The 16,037-nt window shown below is 39.7% G+C and overlaps 1 protein-coding gene across 1 annotated transcript in view; it reads left to right on the forward strand.

The window, feature by feature from the left end:
* Window positions 1-300: 300 nt before the first annotated feature.
* Window positions 301-16,037, forward strand: part of tmc2a (transmembrane channel-like 2a) — a gene marked incomplete at its 5' end in the record, with an annotated part of 34,629 nt that continues 18,892 nt past the window's right edge. The window contains 10 exons of the mRNA XM_079607033.1: window positions 301-340; window positions 494-532; window positions 865-1,231; window positions 2,184-2,333; window positions 3,379-3,469; window positions 11,007-11,088; window positions 11,282-11,388; window positions 11,561-11,659; window positions 12,157-12,299; window positions 13,596-13,743. Of these exons, the coding sequence (XP_079463159.1) occupies window positions 301-340; window positions 494-532; window positions 865-1,231; window positions 2,184-2,333; window positions 3,379-3,469; window positions 11,007-11,088; window positions 11,282-11,388; window positions 11,561-11,659; window positions 12,157-12,299; window positions 13,596-13,743 (1,266 nt within the window). The remainder of the gene's footprint in view (window positions 341-493; window positions 533-864; window positions 1,232-2,183; window positions 2,334-3,378; window positions 3,470-11,006; window positions 11,089-11,281; window positions 11,389-11,560; window positions 11,660-12,156; window positions 12,300-13,595; window positions 13,744-16,037) is intronic.

Genomic DNA, 16,037 nt, shown 5'->3' on the forward strand with positions numbered 1-16,037 from the left:
CTTCATGTAAGTTCTCAGATCATTTTAATATTGAGCTGTTTTTGTGCTTTGTATTAATTCCTTTGTCTTAAGTAGATTTTTCTCTCTCTAAAAGATTCAATCTGAACCCAAATCGACCAGACAATTGTTCCAGCTCATTTAACATACTAATTTCAATCGCACAGGTTAAGTCACGTGGCGTTGCTATGACAATAGGGAGTCAGTTACTCGAGAGCAGTTGCACACCTGTGCAGTAATTTGTTAGACCACAGATGCCAGGGAAATAATTCAGAGGCTAATAGAGATTAGAAGGGCAGTAAAATGCCAAAGAAAAGTGATACAGCAAGAAAACTGGAAGATGGTGAGTTGTACTTTTTATTTTCAATGTATAATAATTGAATAGTTACATTAAACCCTAATGACCATTATTTTAGTAATAATTTTTTTTATCATCTGTTGACATTCTGTGCTTAGGGAGCTACTCATACTTTTTTTTTTTTTTTTTTTTTTGTAGTGGGAATAGATATTGATGGAGAAGTGGAGAGTGCTGAAGGTAAGAAAAAATATTCCGCTGAATTGTTTTTCCTTATTTTCTCCTTTCTTTTTCTTTGTTTATAAGTGTGTGTATACGGCTAACATAATCAAAACTTCTGTTGCTCATAGAAAACACTCAGCAAGACATTTCTACATATAGTGACAGCAAGTTTTGTAGGGGCAAACCTCACTATTTTTCTTTCAGAATTGAAACAGATTGTTACAAATTCTGAAGAAAAAAAAAATAGTGAGGTTTGCCCCTTCAAAACTTACAAATCTTTTGTTACTCAGCAATAATGTATTGCTTTTATGCATTTTCATGACAATACAATTGTGTTCTCTTTTTCTCAGAGGACAAAAAAGCAAAAGGCAAAGGTGCTAAAAAAAACGCAGCCGGTAAACGGGGCAAAGCAGTCACCAGTGAGGATGGTGAGGATGAAGATGATGAACCCCCCAGAGGTCGTCGAGCAGCCAAGAAAAAGAAAGCTGCACAGGCAGAGGAGGAAGACAGCGATGATGATATTCCACAGAGGAGATGTGCTGGGAACAGGAGAAGAGGAAAAGTGCGAGAGAGTGGGGGAGATGGAGAAAACGAGAAGTCCGGCAGAAAAAGCAAGAGAGGTGGAAACAAAAAACAGAAAGATGCTAAGGGGAAAGGAAAAGACAAGGACAATGACAAAGACAGCGACAAAGATGAAAAGAAGAAAAAGAACAGTAGGTATGTTGCTGACACAAGTGGTAACGCGATAGAACTAGATACTTAAAGGATAATTAATTGACTTCATTAACTGCTCACGACTCATGACACCTACACCAAGAGATCACTGAATATAAGACAAAACTCTTAAATTCCAGTAATAGACAGGCCAACTTAAACGTTTTCTCTTTTACAGTCCATCCCCAAAGTTCTATTGAAATGTTGCTATTTTTAAGGTGTCATTTACATGCCATATTTCCGTATTATTTATAAAACTGGTTAGTGTTGTTAGAAAACATATGGTCAACTTACCGAGCCTCTCCCTATAACCGCGACAGTATCATTTTAACTATTTAAAGCCATTGCATTTTTAATACTATGTCTCCCCATACACTCTAGACAGACGCTTGTACTAGTAAGTGCTCATGCCATTAATCTCCATTATCGACTTCTAACCATATACACCCGGTATTATGGTTAGTTTTATGGGTGTAGGAACATTTGCAAAGTGTGTGTGTGTGTGCGTGTAATGTTATTACTGTAGTAATTACATGTACAATGTGTAACAAGGACACTGTAAATTAAAGTGTAACCATTATTACTATACGTTTAGGGTTAGGGTTTGGTTTAGTGCTTGTAATTATAATTCTTATCCTTATAAAATCTATCTTTAAAATTGTATTTTGTTGTTTTAAGCCTTTAAAGGCTGGAATACACTACACAACTTTTAAAAACACTGGGCATCATACACTTGCTGACTTTGTGGTTATACACTGAGGCATCACACACTACCACACTTTCAGCTCAACAAACAACTAGTGTTGAATCATCCAGACTGAAAATGTGGGCAAAAATCTGTACACAATTCATGTAGTGTATTCCAGCCTTAAACAACACTTTTGAAGTTTATGCAAGACAAAACAACTGATTTTTATGAATGAAGCACTCGATCACATCATGTTCTATGTCTTAGTGGTGATGATTCCAAATCAGATGAAGAGGAGGAGTCCATGTCTGAAGGAGAAATGGCCAAACTGATGGAGGAGGTGGAGGAGAAGAAGAAGCTGATAGCAAACATCAGGAACAAGCCCTGGCGAATGAAAAGACGACTTAAAGTCCTCAAGTACTGAGAAATCTTAAATGTAATGCAAAAAAATGTTATAATGAATCAATAAGCTTCAAGACACCCCATTAAGACATGACTAAATTCACGATACAGCAAGGCCTTATTGTTTTTTATGAAACAATTAATATATTTAGGGGATTATGGTACTAACTTATATTTATGGAATAGTTATGATCCATTTATTACATGTTAACCACTTTTTGAGCATGGACCTGAAAAAATATATTTTCTAAAACATGTTTTACTCTAAAACTATGAGAAAATCAAAGCCATAAATCTAAACAAGTTGTGTTCCAAGAAATGAGCATTCAGTAAGATTTTGTTTGGGTGCAGTACCAAACGTTTCCACTAGATTAAATTTGTCTCCCCTTCATTTCCAATACGATTATTTTTGACCCAGAGGAGTAGGCTACATAAGTGACTTTTTTTTTTAAGGACCATTTAACCTTTTTGAATAATGTCCATGATTTTTATGTGGGTCTGTGTGTTCACATAGCAAGAGCCAAAACCTTTACCAAGTTTCGTACCATTCTAATAAAGTTTAAAAAAAAATTACCAGACAGCACCAGAGGGTTAAGTGGTTAAATAACTTAATAAGTAATAAGTTTATTACGCCTTGACATCCACGTCATATCTGTCTCTTTTGTGTATTTTAACTTAAATGTAGCTTTAAAAATAGATAGTTCTAGTCCTTGAAGCTGATTGATTAATACAGTGACCCAGTTAAGTGTCAAAGGTAGGCTATGTAATGTTTCATGATGTTTTTGTTAATGTTCCTTTGTTTCCTGTGCAGTATTAGTTTCTATAGTTACTAAGTTCTCCTTGTTTGTTCACCTGTGTTCGCTTGTTAATCCTGTGTATAAGTACTCCCTGTTTTGTTCATTCTTTTGTCTGTTCTCGTTTCAGTTTATGGGGTCATTTTCTCCTACAAATTCTGAGATTCCTTCATTGTGCGATTTCTCTGAACCACCGTTCCGTTACAGTAAAGTCAAGTTTTTAATCTCCTCCTTTTAACAATCCCATGTTCTCCTTGTGTTTGTAGAGAGGCTCAGCAGTTTGTGGATAAATTTGAAGGTGCATTGGGCAAAGGAAAAGGCAGGAAGCTGTATGCCTACAAAGTGATGATGATGAAGGTAGGAATATGAAAATCTTCACTTTATGCATCACGTGACTGTTGCTGAAAATAAAACATTCCAAATTTTTAAGTGATTTTAACAATATAGATTGTTTCAAAACAGTTTTACAGTGATAATAGGAAATTAAAGTAACAGAGATTGTTTTGGCTTTACAGCAGCTCTAGAATAAAGTTATTGTCCAGGTAAAGTTAGTTTTGATTGATTCACTTCCGTCACAACGATCATTAGTTATTAACTTAGGGGCCGCTTACGCTTGTCAGCAGCCATATAACCCTGTAGCCCAAGACTGCTTGCCCACTGAAGCTAAGCAGGGTTGAGCCTGGTCAGTACCTGGATGGGAGACCACCTGAGAAAAACCAGGTTGCTGCTGGAAGAGGTGTTAGTGAGGCCAGCAGGGGGCGCTCACCCTGTGGTCTGTGTGGGTCCTAACGCCCCAGTATAGTGACGGGGACACTATACTGTCAAAGAGCACCGTCCTTCGGATGTGACGTTAAACCGAGATCCTGACTCTCTGTGGTCATTAAAAATCCCAGGATGTCCTTTGAAAAAGAGTAGGGGTGCTCATTGGTGGTGGTTGAGGAGATATTCCCCCATTCCATATGTGAAGCGCTTTGAGGTCCCAGAAAAAGCGTTAAATAAATGTAACAAATTATTATTATTATTATTATTATTACACAACACCATTCTAACAGAAAACCCTTAACGCGATCCGGCAGCTCATCTTGCACTTAAGAACGCAAACCATGAAATAGGTTCCAAGTTACAAGAATTACTATCTAAATACTACGTGAACCAAAATTATACCAACAACAGAGGTAAAGGGAAGGGAAGGAGGCCTTCACAGGGGAGAGACTAGTAGACACTTCAGGACTGCGTTGTCATTGTGTCCAGGCGCAGGTCCTTCATCAGATCCGGATACTGCCTGGATCCGGCGGACTGCGGTAAACCTCGGGATAAACAGAGAGACTAATATTAGCGTAGACGCCATCCTTCTTATGATGTAACAAGTACATCAGGATTTATGGGAAGTGTTCCCGGTTCCGGCTGACCTAATCTATGCAGCCTAACATTTAATTATAGAAGTTTATAATGTGTTATCTGTATGCTAGGTCAAAGAGATGTGTGTCTAGATTTGAACTGACAGAGTGTGTCTGCTTCCCGGACAATGTAAGGAAGACTGTTCCAAAGTTTTGGTGCTAAATAGGAAAAGAATCTACCGTCAGCAGTCGATTTTGATATTCTAGGTATTCTCAACTGGCCTGAATTTTGAGATCGCAATAGATGTTACGGACTATAATGCGTTAAGAGCTCGCTCAAGTACTGGGGAGCTAAACCATTTAGTGCTTTGTAAGTAATCAGCAATATTTAAAAATGTATACGATGTTTAATAGGGAGCCAATGCAGTGTTGACAGAACCGGGCTAATATGGTCATACTTCCTGGTTCTGGTAAGAACTCTAGCTGCTGAGTTTTGGACCAGCTGTTGTTTGTTTATTAAGCGTGCGGGGGAACCACCCATTAGAGCATTACAATAATCTAGCCTTGATGTCATGAACACATTAACTAACTGTTCCACATTTGTCATTGAGAGCATATGATGTCATTTAGATATATTTTTAAGATGGAAAAATGCGGTTTTACAGATACTAGACACGTGACTTTCAAATGAAAGATTGGTATCAAAGAGCACACCCAGGTTCCTAACCGACGACGAAGACTTGACAGAGCAGCCATCAAGTGTTAGACTGTATTCTAGGTTATTACCTGTGGAAGTTTTTTGTCCAATAATTTGAATCTCATTTTTTTCCAAATTAAGTAGTAGGAATTTACTAGTCATCCAGTTTTTTATATCAGCTATGCATTCCGTTAATTTTGTGAATTGGTAAGTTGCGTCAGGGCGTGAAGAAATATAGACCTGAAGTGTCATCAGCATAACAGTGAAAACTAATGTCATGCATGCTTCCTAATGATATCTCCTAAGGGTAGCATGTACAGAGTGAACAGCAACGGTCCTAGTACTGAGCCTTGTAGTATGCCATACTGAACTTTTCGATCGATAAGACATCTCTTCATTTACTGCTACAAACTGATAACGGACAGATAAGTATGATTTAAACCATGCTAATGCAATTCCACTAATGCCAACATAATTTTCAAGTCTATTTAAAAGTATGTTGTGGTCAATGGTATCAAATGCAGCACTAAGATCGAGTAACACTAATAGAGAGATACAACCATGATCGGATGATAGGAGCAAATAATTTGTGACTCTGATGAGAGCTGTCAGTACTATGGTACGGTCTAAATCCTGACTGAAAATCCTCGCAGATACCATTTCTTTCTAAAAATAAATATAGTTGTGAGGATACTGCCTTTTCTAGTATCTTTGACAGAAAAGGTAGATTCGGCCTGTAATTGACTAATTCTGTAGGATGAAGTTGTGTTTTTTTTTTAAGTGATTTAATCATATCCAAAACTTAAAAGTGTTTGGTATGTATCCTAATGACAAAGATGAATTAATGATATTAAGAAGAGGATATATGACCTCTGGAAGCATCTCTTTCAGTAGCTTAGTCGGTATAGGGTCTAGTGATGTGAATTTCTGCCAAAAATGCCATTCGACAATCGAGGAGCAAAAGTCGTATATCGTTCGAAAATAAAAAAAATAAATAAAAAAAATCACATTCTCACAATAACAGAAAGGGAGGCCAATTTCATCTTTAGCGATTTGAAGAATGAACAAAAGGGGTGGCTAACCGCACACTGATCCACTCAAGACGGGAAAGGTCTACAAAAACATTTTTTATTTTATAAATTGCATCGTGCAAAAAGTGCAAGGTGCATGTGAGTTAAAAACAAATGGACACCAACAAGTAAACGTTTCAGCACATTGCTATCTTCAGTGCTCACTAAGCAAACCATATTCACCGTTTTTAAGCAGGTCAGTTTAAAGGACATTAAGGACAATCTGAATACAATTATCTCAGATAAACCTTAATTATAACAGGTAGAATCCCAAGCATGTACCATCTTGCACTTATAGCATAATATTTCAAGTATACAGCTTCAAAGAATGATACAACATTTCAAACACAGCAAATATAACAGAGAAGGAAAAACAAGATGTAATTTGTATAGATCTTTAACGATTTATTAATTGAACAAGTAACATGTTCTCGTGTCTTTTTTTTTTTTTTTTACATAGTAGGCCTATGGTAGGCTAATTGGAAGAAGAAAAAACAATAAGCACAACAGTCCATTTGTGCATCGCCAAACCAGATGCTCGTCAGATAAAATAAATGCGGTAGGATATGTCATAATGATTTTATGATTGCGCCCAATTTTTTTCTGGCTGCTCTCTTAAGGGCCTGAGTGTGCTCGTTGTACCACAGCGTTGGACTATTTTCTTTAATCTACTTTAAGAGCAAAGGAGCAACTGTGTCTAAAGTGCTGGAAAAGAAAGAGTCAAAAGTTTCTGTCGCAATATCAAGTTCTTCTAAGCTCTCTGGGATGCTGAGGAGATGAAACTGATCAGGAATATTATTAATAAAGCAATCTTTAGTGGCAGAAGTGATAGGTCTAACATATTTGTAACACGGAGTCGACATTGCAGCCTTGGCTAAATTAAGTTTACACGAGACTAGATAATGAGCTGAGATGTCATCGCTCTGCTGTAGAATTTCAATGGCATCAGCATTGATTCCATGCGATAATATTAGATCTAGAGTATGATTAAGATTAAGAACTAGAAACGTGTTGTCTAACTCCAATAGAGTTAAGAATGTCTTTAAATGCCAATCAATCTGTCATGAATCACCAGACACAGAGGGATCCAAGTGCAGCGTGAGTTTAATACAGGGTAGTCAGACAGGCAAGGGTCACAGACAGCAAACACAGCATAGGAGACAAGGCAATACTCAGAGTCCGATAACCAGGCGAGAAGACAGAGGCAGGCGGCAGACGAAACGGAATCCAGGAAACAGGCGATGGGTCAGATACACAGACAGGACTAGACTTGGAAAAGCTTGGTGATGTCCACAACAGTAAAACAAGACAACGCCAGGGGTAATAGTGTGAGTGGGGTATACATGTGTGTGGAGCTGTGAGTGGAACTAGCTGCAGGTGAGAGGGTGATCAGTGGAAACAGGTGTGTGCGTGAACAGTCCAGGGTGTGTGCGTGAACAGTCCAAGGGAAGGAAGTGCAGAGGTGGAGCGCCCTCTCGTGGCACTCGAGGGCAATCCAGCCGAACATCGTCGCATAACCCCCCCCCCTTTAAGGAGCGGCTTCCAGACGCTCTAAAGAAGATCCAGGCGGGGGGCAGAGCGAAGACTATTCTGGGGGAGGGATGGAGGGCCAGGCCCGTGCAGGGGAACGGGACCTGGACACAGGCAAGGCGGGCCTGGGCCATGGAGCGTGGGCGGAGCAGGGCGGAGCAGGACATGACGGCGGCCAGGGCGGAGCAGGACGTGACGGCGGCCAGGGCGGAGCAGGACGTGACTGCGGCCAGGGCGGAGCAGGACGTGACGGCGGCCAGGGTGGAGCAGGATGTGTTGGTGGCCAGGGTGGAGCCCACTCAGGCTTCCCTGGATGTGAAGACCTCTCGGGCAGCCATGGCAGAGAAGACCCCTCAGGAGACCATAGCGGCACGACCTTCATGGTCCCCTCGTGGAGCCTACTGCCCCCCCCCCCCCCCCCCCCCCCCCCCCAAAAAAATACTTGGAGGAACCTACGGGGACAAAGACTGAAACAGGATCTGACAAGGGCTCTGGGACTGACAAGGGCTCTTAGACTGACAAGGGCTCTGGGACTGACAAGGGCTCATTGATGCTGACGTGAAGCTCTGACTCGACGTGGTTGACATGAAGCTCAGGTTCGTCGATGCTGACGTGAAGCTCTGACTCGTCGTGGTTGACGTGAAGCTCAAGTCCGTCGAGCGCGGTCTCGGCTGGGCTGACGTGAAAATCTGGCAGGACCTGAAGATTCTCCATCTTACCCACAGTGAGAGCTGAACCACTCAGTAGAAGGGCCATGTTCATATACTGCATTAAAGTCCCGTGAGGATCATGGATGGGCATCAGTGACCGGAGCGGTTCAGACAACCCTCCGCGGAAAAAGATCATCAGACACTCGGCGCTCATTAGCGTGAAACGCGCCAGTTCAACAAACTCCTCAACATACCACTCAATCGATTGATCTCCCTGCTGGAGTCGCATGATCTCAGCTCCCGTATCCGTGTGGTACTTCTCTGGGCGAGCTTGACGTGGACACGGGATCAGTTCAGGGCTGACAACAGTGGAGACGGGTTGAAACTGTGATGGTCCCGGTGGAGGAACGTGAAGACCGCAAACCATCTTGGCCAACCTCTCTAGCGACGAGGTAAGTTCGTCCAGTTGATCTTGGTGTACGGTGCTCAGACCCGAACTGGCTGACTGGGAGGCATACAAGGCTGACATGCTGCTGGATCTGGTTGGGGCGTAGTCTTCTGTCATGAATCACCAGACACAGAGGGATCCAAGTGCAGCGTGAGTTTAATAGAGGGTAGTCAGACAGGCAAGGGTCACAGACAGCAAACACAGGATAGGAGACAAGGCAATACTCAGAGTCCGATAACCAGGCGAGAAGACAGAGGCAGGCGGCAGACGAAACGGAATCCAGGAAACAGGCGATGGGTCAGATACACAGACAGGACTAGACTTGGAAAAGCTTGGTGATGTCCACAACAGTAAAACAAGACAACGCCAGGGGTAATAATGTGAGTGGGGTATAAATGTGTGTGGAGCTGTGAGTGGAACTAGCTGCAGGTGAGAGGGTGATCAGTGGAAACAGGTGTGTGCGTAAACAGTCCAGGGTGTGTGCGTGAACAGTCCAAGGAAAGGAAGTGCAGAGGTGGAGCGCCCTCTCGTGGCACTCGAGGGCAATCCAGCCGAACATCGTCACACAATCCCAATGCATCTTTTTCGTTATCTACATGTATATTAAAATCACCAACAATTAGGACTTTATCTGCAGCCAGTACTAACTCTGATAGAAAATCAGCACATTATTTGATAAAGTCTGTATGGTACCCTGGTGGCCTGTATACAGTAGCCAGCACAAATCTCAAATGTGATTTATCATTTTCACTAGATAGTATTACATTAAGCACCAACACTTCAAAATAATTATATTTTAAACTAGACTTCTCAGTAATTCTGAAGATAATAGTATAAATTACAGCAACACCTCCCCATTTGCCTTTCAGACGAGGCGAATGTTTATAACAGTATTCTTGCGGGGTGGACTAATTTAAAATAATGTAATCATGTAATTTTGAAGTAAGGGATCGAATATTCAGCAACCCGAGCTTTTGTGCTTTTCAGCTTTTTCTGTTTTTTATTAGTTGAACATCAATAAAAATTTTACCCTTAAATGGGTTTAGGAGTTTTTTGTATGTCCTAATTCGAGGAACAGGCACAGTCTCTATATGATGATATGATATCTAGGTGAAAGAATCTCTATGTAATGGGATTTATCTGACCTCAGTGACGTGAGACAGCTAGCAGACGGCCGGCAAACATGTGACTATGGTTGCTAGTGTCTCTATTTTCACGTTTCGTGTAATAGAATCGCCAATAACTAGAGCACATTCAACAGGATTCTAAGTGGGTGTTTCACCGAGAGGGGAGAACCTGTTTAATGTTGTTATCGGAACGGAAGAGCAATGTTTTGTCCCGCAACTACAGCGTCTCACGGTCACCCAGTTGCCCTGCTGGACAGGCTCTGCAGCCGGAACCGAACAATGTACAGAGTTCACTAAGTTAGTCGCATCCAAGGCAGTATCTAAAGCCCTTGCACTCTTACTATCCTCGATTAAAGTTTGGATGCGTGTCTCTAGCTCTGAAATTACTCACCGTGTTTGTTGACTGATTCTACTTACCTTAGTAGCTTGATAGACTCGCAAAAGGAGCGAACGCGTGTGAAAAATAAAAAGACGGCGAGCACAGATGGCAGTTTAACAGGCTAGAGAGATACTAGCGTGTTGTGCCAGCGATAATGATTTAGATAAAAGCTAGCGATGTCAGATTTATGTGATAGGCAATATTAGACAATATCTAATATATGTTAATGAATAAGTTAAATGTAGCAAATAAAAACAGCAAGGAATGATAGTAAATAGAGATTCAAACAGAAAACTATACGGAGCTTAAAGACGCAGAGCAGCAGCAAGGCAGACAGCAGCAATCGATCAAAGCTGCTAACTATTTTAATAGAGATCAGACCAGAATGTCAGATATAGATTTTGGAGTGGACTTTTTACTCTAGAGCCTGTAAGAAAACACCTAGCAATGCCCTAGTAATCACCCAGAACCCCCTAGCAACAACATAGCAATGGGTTAAAACACAACCTGAATACCTTGAAAAACCACAACCTGAAAAACTCACGGTGGCAACGTGTATACTGTAGGCAAACGCCAATTACATTTTCTTGAAAAACATAAAATAGTTACCTGCAGCCTCCTGACATTCCCTGTTTGCTTTGTGCCTCATCATACAGAAATGGATAAAGTTTCAAAGAGATTTTGAAAATTTCAGGACATCGTGCATCCCATGGGAGCGGAAAATAAAGGAAGTTGAGAGTAAGTACTAATGACCCCCCCATTCACAGGTGCGTATCATTTCAGCTGTCTTATTGATGATAGAAAATTATTTCTTTGACCTGTACTGAATTAGAAATTGAGCCATATTTATTTATTTGAAGTAAAAAAAGAAAGAGGTTCTCAGCTAAAAGTTCCTTATTCTGAACCTTGGTGATGTTTCATCCATTTGCAGGTCACTTTGGCTCCTCAGTTGCTTCATACTTTATTTTCCTCCGTTGGATGTACGGTATGAACTTGGTCCTCTTTGGCTTGACTTTTGGCCTGGTTGTGATACCAGAGGTCAGTGTTTTATCAATTATGTTGTGTTTTACCTACATAAGTATAAAATTATGCTCTTTTGCTTTAAATTTGGCTTACCGGAGATCAATAAAGTATCTTTCTAATATGTCTATCTACAAAAAATGACTGATGCCCTTCACAAATTATTTAAACATATGGAATTATCCGCAAGGTTCTCATGGGACTTCCATATGGGTCCATTCCTCGGAAAACTGTGCCGAGACCAGAGCAAGCCACGGCTATGGACTATTCTGTTCTCACAGATTTCAATGTAAGATCATTATACAGATGTATACAATGGGGTCCATCAGTTTGAGACCACTAGTGAAAATGTCTCTTATGCATTTTTAAATAAAATTTTCAGAATTTTTTTTGAGTGAAAGTTAAAAATAAACATGAATTTCAGAACGTCTTAGTATCTTAGTCACCCTTTGGATAGCAGCACCATGAACTCCACAAGGTCAAGTAAAACCTAATGATCATGTCCTCCAGCATGTTTTGAGAATGAATATCTTGTGCTACAACGGAATCAAAAAAGTTTAATTAATGTTGCATCATTTAAAATTTTCTGTTTATTTACAGGTTTAAATTAGATTTAAAACCCCCAGATTATTAAAACAGTCTCAGATTTTTGACCCCCCTGTACATATTTTCTTTGAAAATTGTGTCATGGAATTAGAGAGTTACGCAGTATTTGTCACATTTCTTATTACCATAATATAAATGTATGGTTGTCAATAAAACTTTTTGATGCCTTCTCTTTGACAGGGTTACTGCAAGTACTCAGTACTTTTCTATGGCTACTATAATAACCAGAGAACCATTGGCTTCCTGAAGTTTCGTCTCCCACTGTCCTACCTCTTGGTGGGCATTGGGTCCTTCGGGTATAGTCTCATGGTTGTGATCCGAACGTGAGTCCCTCTTTCATGCATTGCTAGATGTTGTAGCAACGACATGAAATGTTCTTGAGAAGTACATATGACTGTGAATGTGTATGCCTATGCCAAAAAAAAATTATTGTTCTTTGTAGATGCAAAAGGTTGTACAGAATATCTGTATTGTCTTAAATTGTACATCTAAAATGGTTAAAAAGATTGTGTTGTCAGATTTGACAGCTAATGCTGAAAAAAAAAACTCCAATTTATAGTTAAAGTGTTTAATTTTAGCACTAATGGAATTGTAAAAAAAAAAAAAAAAAACAGACTGTTATGGTGCTTGATACTGCAAACTGGTGTTTGTTATCATATTTATTACGGTAATCATAATCACACTGTTTTGTAGCACAGATAGTTTTACCGGTTACTGTACTTTGTCACTCTTCTAGTTATTTACCTGTGACAGTTAATGAATCGGAGGTATTGCAAAGTCACAGGAAATGGCTGCAAAACATTTAAATTTTGATTGAATGATTGTAGTTTCTGAATTTTCCAAATGTTTATATGTAATCTGCTTTACATGTGCATTTTACACATGCATTCGAAACTAAATTTCTGCAGCAAAGATCAACATTTAGCATTAATACAACGGGGAGAAGCTTGAGTCTTGTCAAATAAATATGCAAGAATGTTTCCACATCAGAAACAAAACAATAAGGCAATTGTGATATAAAAAATATGCAATTATCAATATATAAAGTTGCAATTACGAGAAATTGTCAAAATTGTGTGATATAAACGTTTGAACTATAGTCAGTATTATTAGCAGTAAAGTCACAATCATGACATACGCTTTGTAAGATATAAAATAAATAAAGATGTAGTTGTGAGATATAAATTCAGCTCCACAAAGTAATGGTGCAAATATAAGAAAAAAGTTATGACAGATTCGAAATTGAGAAACTACTATTTTTTTGACATCACCCTCATGTCATGTCATGGTTGCTTTCTATGAATTTACTGAAATTAATGATAATCTTCCCTTCCACCCATTCAAATTAAGAAACGGCACAATTTTTTATTGATCCTTTCATGTATTGTATTATTTTTGTGAACATGGGCAAGACATATTTAAAAAACACCAAAAAAAACACTTCATCTTTAAATACGAAACATTTTCTCCAGATAGCCTAACAGAAAGTTCACCACACTACACAGTATCATTGTATTACCAACATGATTGTTGTTTTGACTGCAATTGGAAATTGCGCTTCTGTTATCCTGCCGGCGAGACTGGATTCTTTGTTGAATAAAGTCCACTCTCGCTGTTAGGATGGCTAAAAACGCAGATGTGGGGGGAGGGGATGGAGAAGACAGTGAGTTCACCTTTGCCTGGAAGATGTTCACCAGCTGGGATTATCTTATTGGGAACGCGGAGACAGCCGACAATAAATTCGCCTCCATCACCACCAGCTTCAAAGTATGTGCTTTTGTGTATATGTGGAAATTCTTTGGTAGGTGTTGATGTGTGTGTGCTGACCACTGTATTTTTTGTTTTGTTTCATGGTCTGGTTGTCCTTTCAGAGATCTGACGTGGTCAACTCTCTGTAAGACTAAGGGTGTATTCACACCAGGAAAGTCCGATAGTTCACTTGCTTTGGTCCGGACCAAATAATTTTTTTGTTTTTTTTGTTTGGTACGGTTCGCTTTCACACTGCTCTTTTTGCAAGTGAACCAAAATGTGTAAACAAAACCACACGTGTGCTAAGGTCGTCCATTCATTGGACAAGGATTCTCAAGTAGAGAAATATAGCCTATTTTTTTTTAAATGAACTAAGTTCACGTTCATTAGTTAAATTATTTTAACAAAGATGTAGGCTATTATTAATAATAATGTTATTTCAACACAATATCTCGTTATTTCGAAATAATATGTGTGCGTGCATCTGTAAATCCGGTGACGCGTGTATTGATTTTTATTAATAAACAAGTGTTTTCTCTAAAAGTGTCAACTCGGCTGCAAAGATGAAGTTGACGATCGCCATCTCCGTGTGAACGCGCTTATAGAGAGAAATGCACATAAATAGGCTAAGCCTAATAATGGATAAGCTATGCCTACATAATCAAAGAGTAGCCTTTTTCTTTTTTCGTTTTGAATTATTTCGTTTAAAGTCATTTCAAGCTTTGTGTATTTGGTGTATTTGTCATGTCTGTGTGAGGCATACACTGAGTTTCGTTAAGTTAGGATGTGCTCTAGTTCACGTGCGCAAGTGAGCGCGCGGGCGCCTCCCTCCGTTATATTTGTTTCGTCGGCCTATTCATTAAATACAGGCAATTGGTTGATGAAAAATTGATTAAAATTAAGATACAATTTATACAAAACGAAATTCACTTTAAAGAAAAGGCTTTCTATAACAACTTCAACTTCAACGGTCAAAATCATGTCTGACCCGCTCCATGTCTCATATTGCGCATCCTATCTCGGTCGTGCTGTTCACTTTTCATAAATCAACATAAATGGAAAAAAACAACAACATTATAATATTTTAACAAATATGAAACGCGCTTTTTTTAATGGCTACAACAGTATAGTAGACCTACATATCCTACTCTCTATTTGTACAAATTTCTGCACATTAATTTAATTCTGAAGTTTGCACACACAAGTTGAAAGGCATTTGTTCAAATCAAGTTCACGGATAATTGTGCGTGCATTTATTAGCCTAATCATTATGATACTAAAATCCTAACAAATAGGCTATACTGCTATGTACAAAAAAATCAGATGAGTTCTCTCGAAAAATCTCTCGTTCACGTTCATTGTATGAAAAGTGATTCGTTCAGTTCAGCGTTCGGCGAAAATATGAACGCGTTCAGTGAACGTCGTTCATTGAACGCGTTCATGCACAACACTGCCAATGATGCACACAGGACGCGCAGAAAGACGCGCAACAGTAGTGGCCAGACAGCGCGCCGGAATGGAATTCTCTTTCGCACTTGAACGAACAATATTGGGTCGATATTGATATTGGGCCGATATTGGGTCGGTTCATGTTCACATCGTAAACGAACCGTACCAGAGTTCGTTTGGAACCGTACCGAGACCACCTCTTCAGCTGGGTCTCGGTTCGATTGTTTGGTCCGCACCAGAGTTCGATTGCTGTATTCACACCTGCGCAAAAGGTCCGCACCAAGGTGGGAAACGAACTAGAGTTCGATTCAATCGAACCAAACAAGGCAGGTGTGAATACACCCTAAGTAATCTGGCCAGATCAAGTGATATGGTTTAAATACATGTTCATGCCTGCTCTGTATAGCTCAAAAATGGTCTTGCATGAGATTTTCTCTGTTTGGAACCTATAATGTTCCGGCAGTGGCTTAGTGGTTCATGTAGGTCGTCTACAAACCGGAAGGTTAGTGGTTCTATCCCCGGTTCCACTTGACCAAGTGTCGAGGTGTCCATGAGCTAGACACCTAACCCCAGCTGACTTGAGTTGAATGAGTGAATGAATGGGTGTATGTGAGGCAATATGTAATAATAATAATAAGTTTATTTTATATAGCGCCTTTCTCAAACCCAAGGGCGCTTTACATAGTAGGAAGGCAAGGAAACACAACAACAAACAACCAAAACAATACTACAAAGACAAGTTATCTTTATGAAGCTATGAGTTAGGTGTGGAGAAAAGATCATTAAACAAAAAGGTCTTAAGATGTGCTTTAAAGACGGGAAGAGAAGGACAGTCACGAAGAGGTTGTGGGAGGTGGTTCCAG

This window comes from Phoxinus phoxinus, assembly GCF_949152265.1.
Source record: "Phoxinus phoxinus genome assembly, chromosome: 3".
Classification (NCBI taxonomy): domain Eukaryota; kingdom Metazoa; phylum Chordata; class Actinopteri; order Cypriniformes; family Leuciscidae; genus Phoxinus; species Phoxinus phoxinus.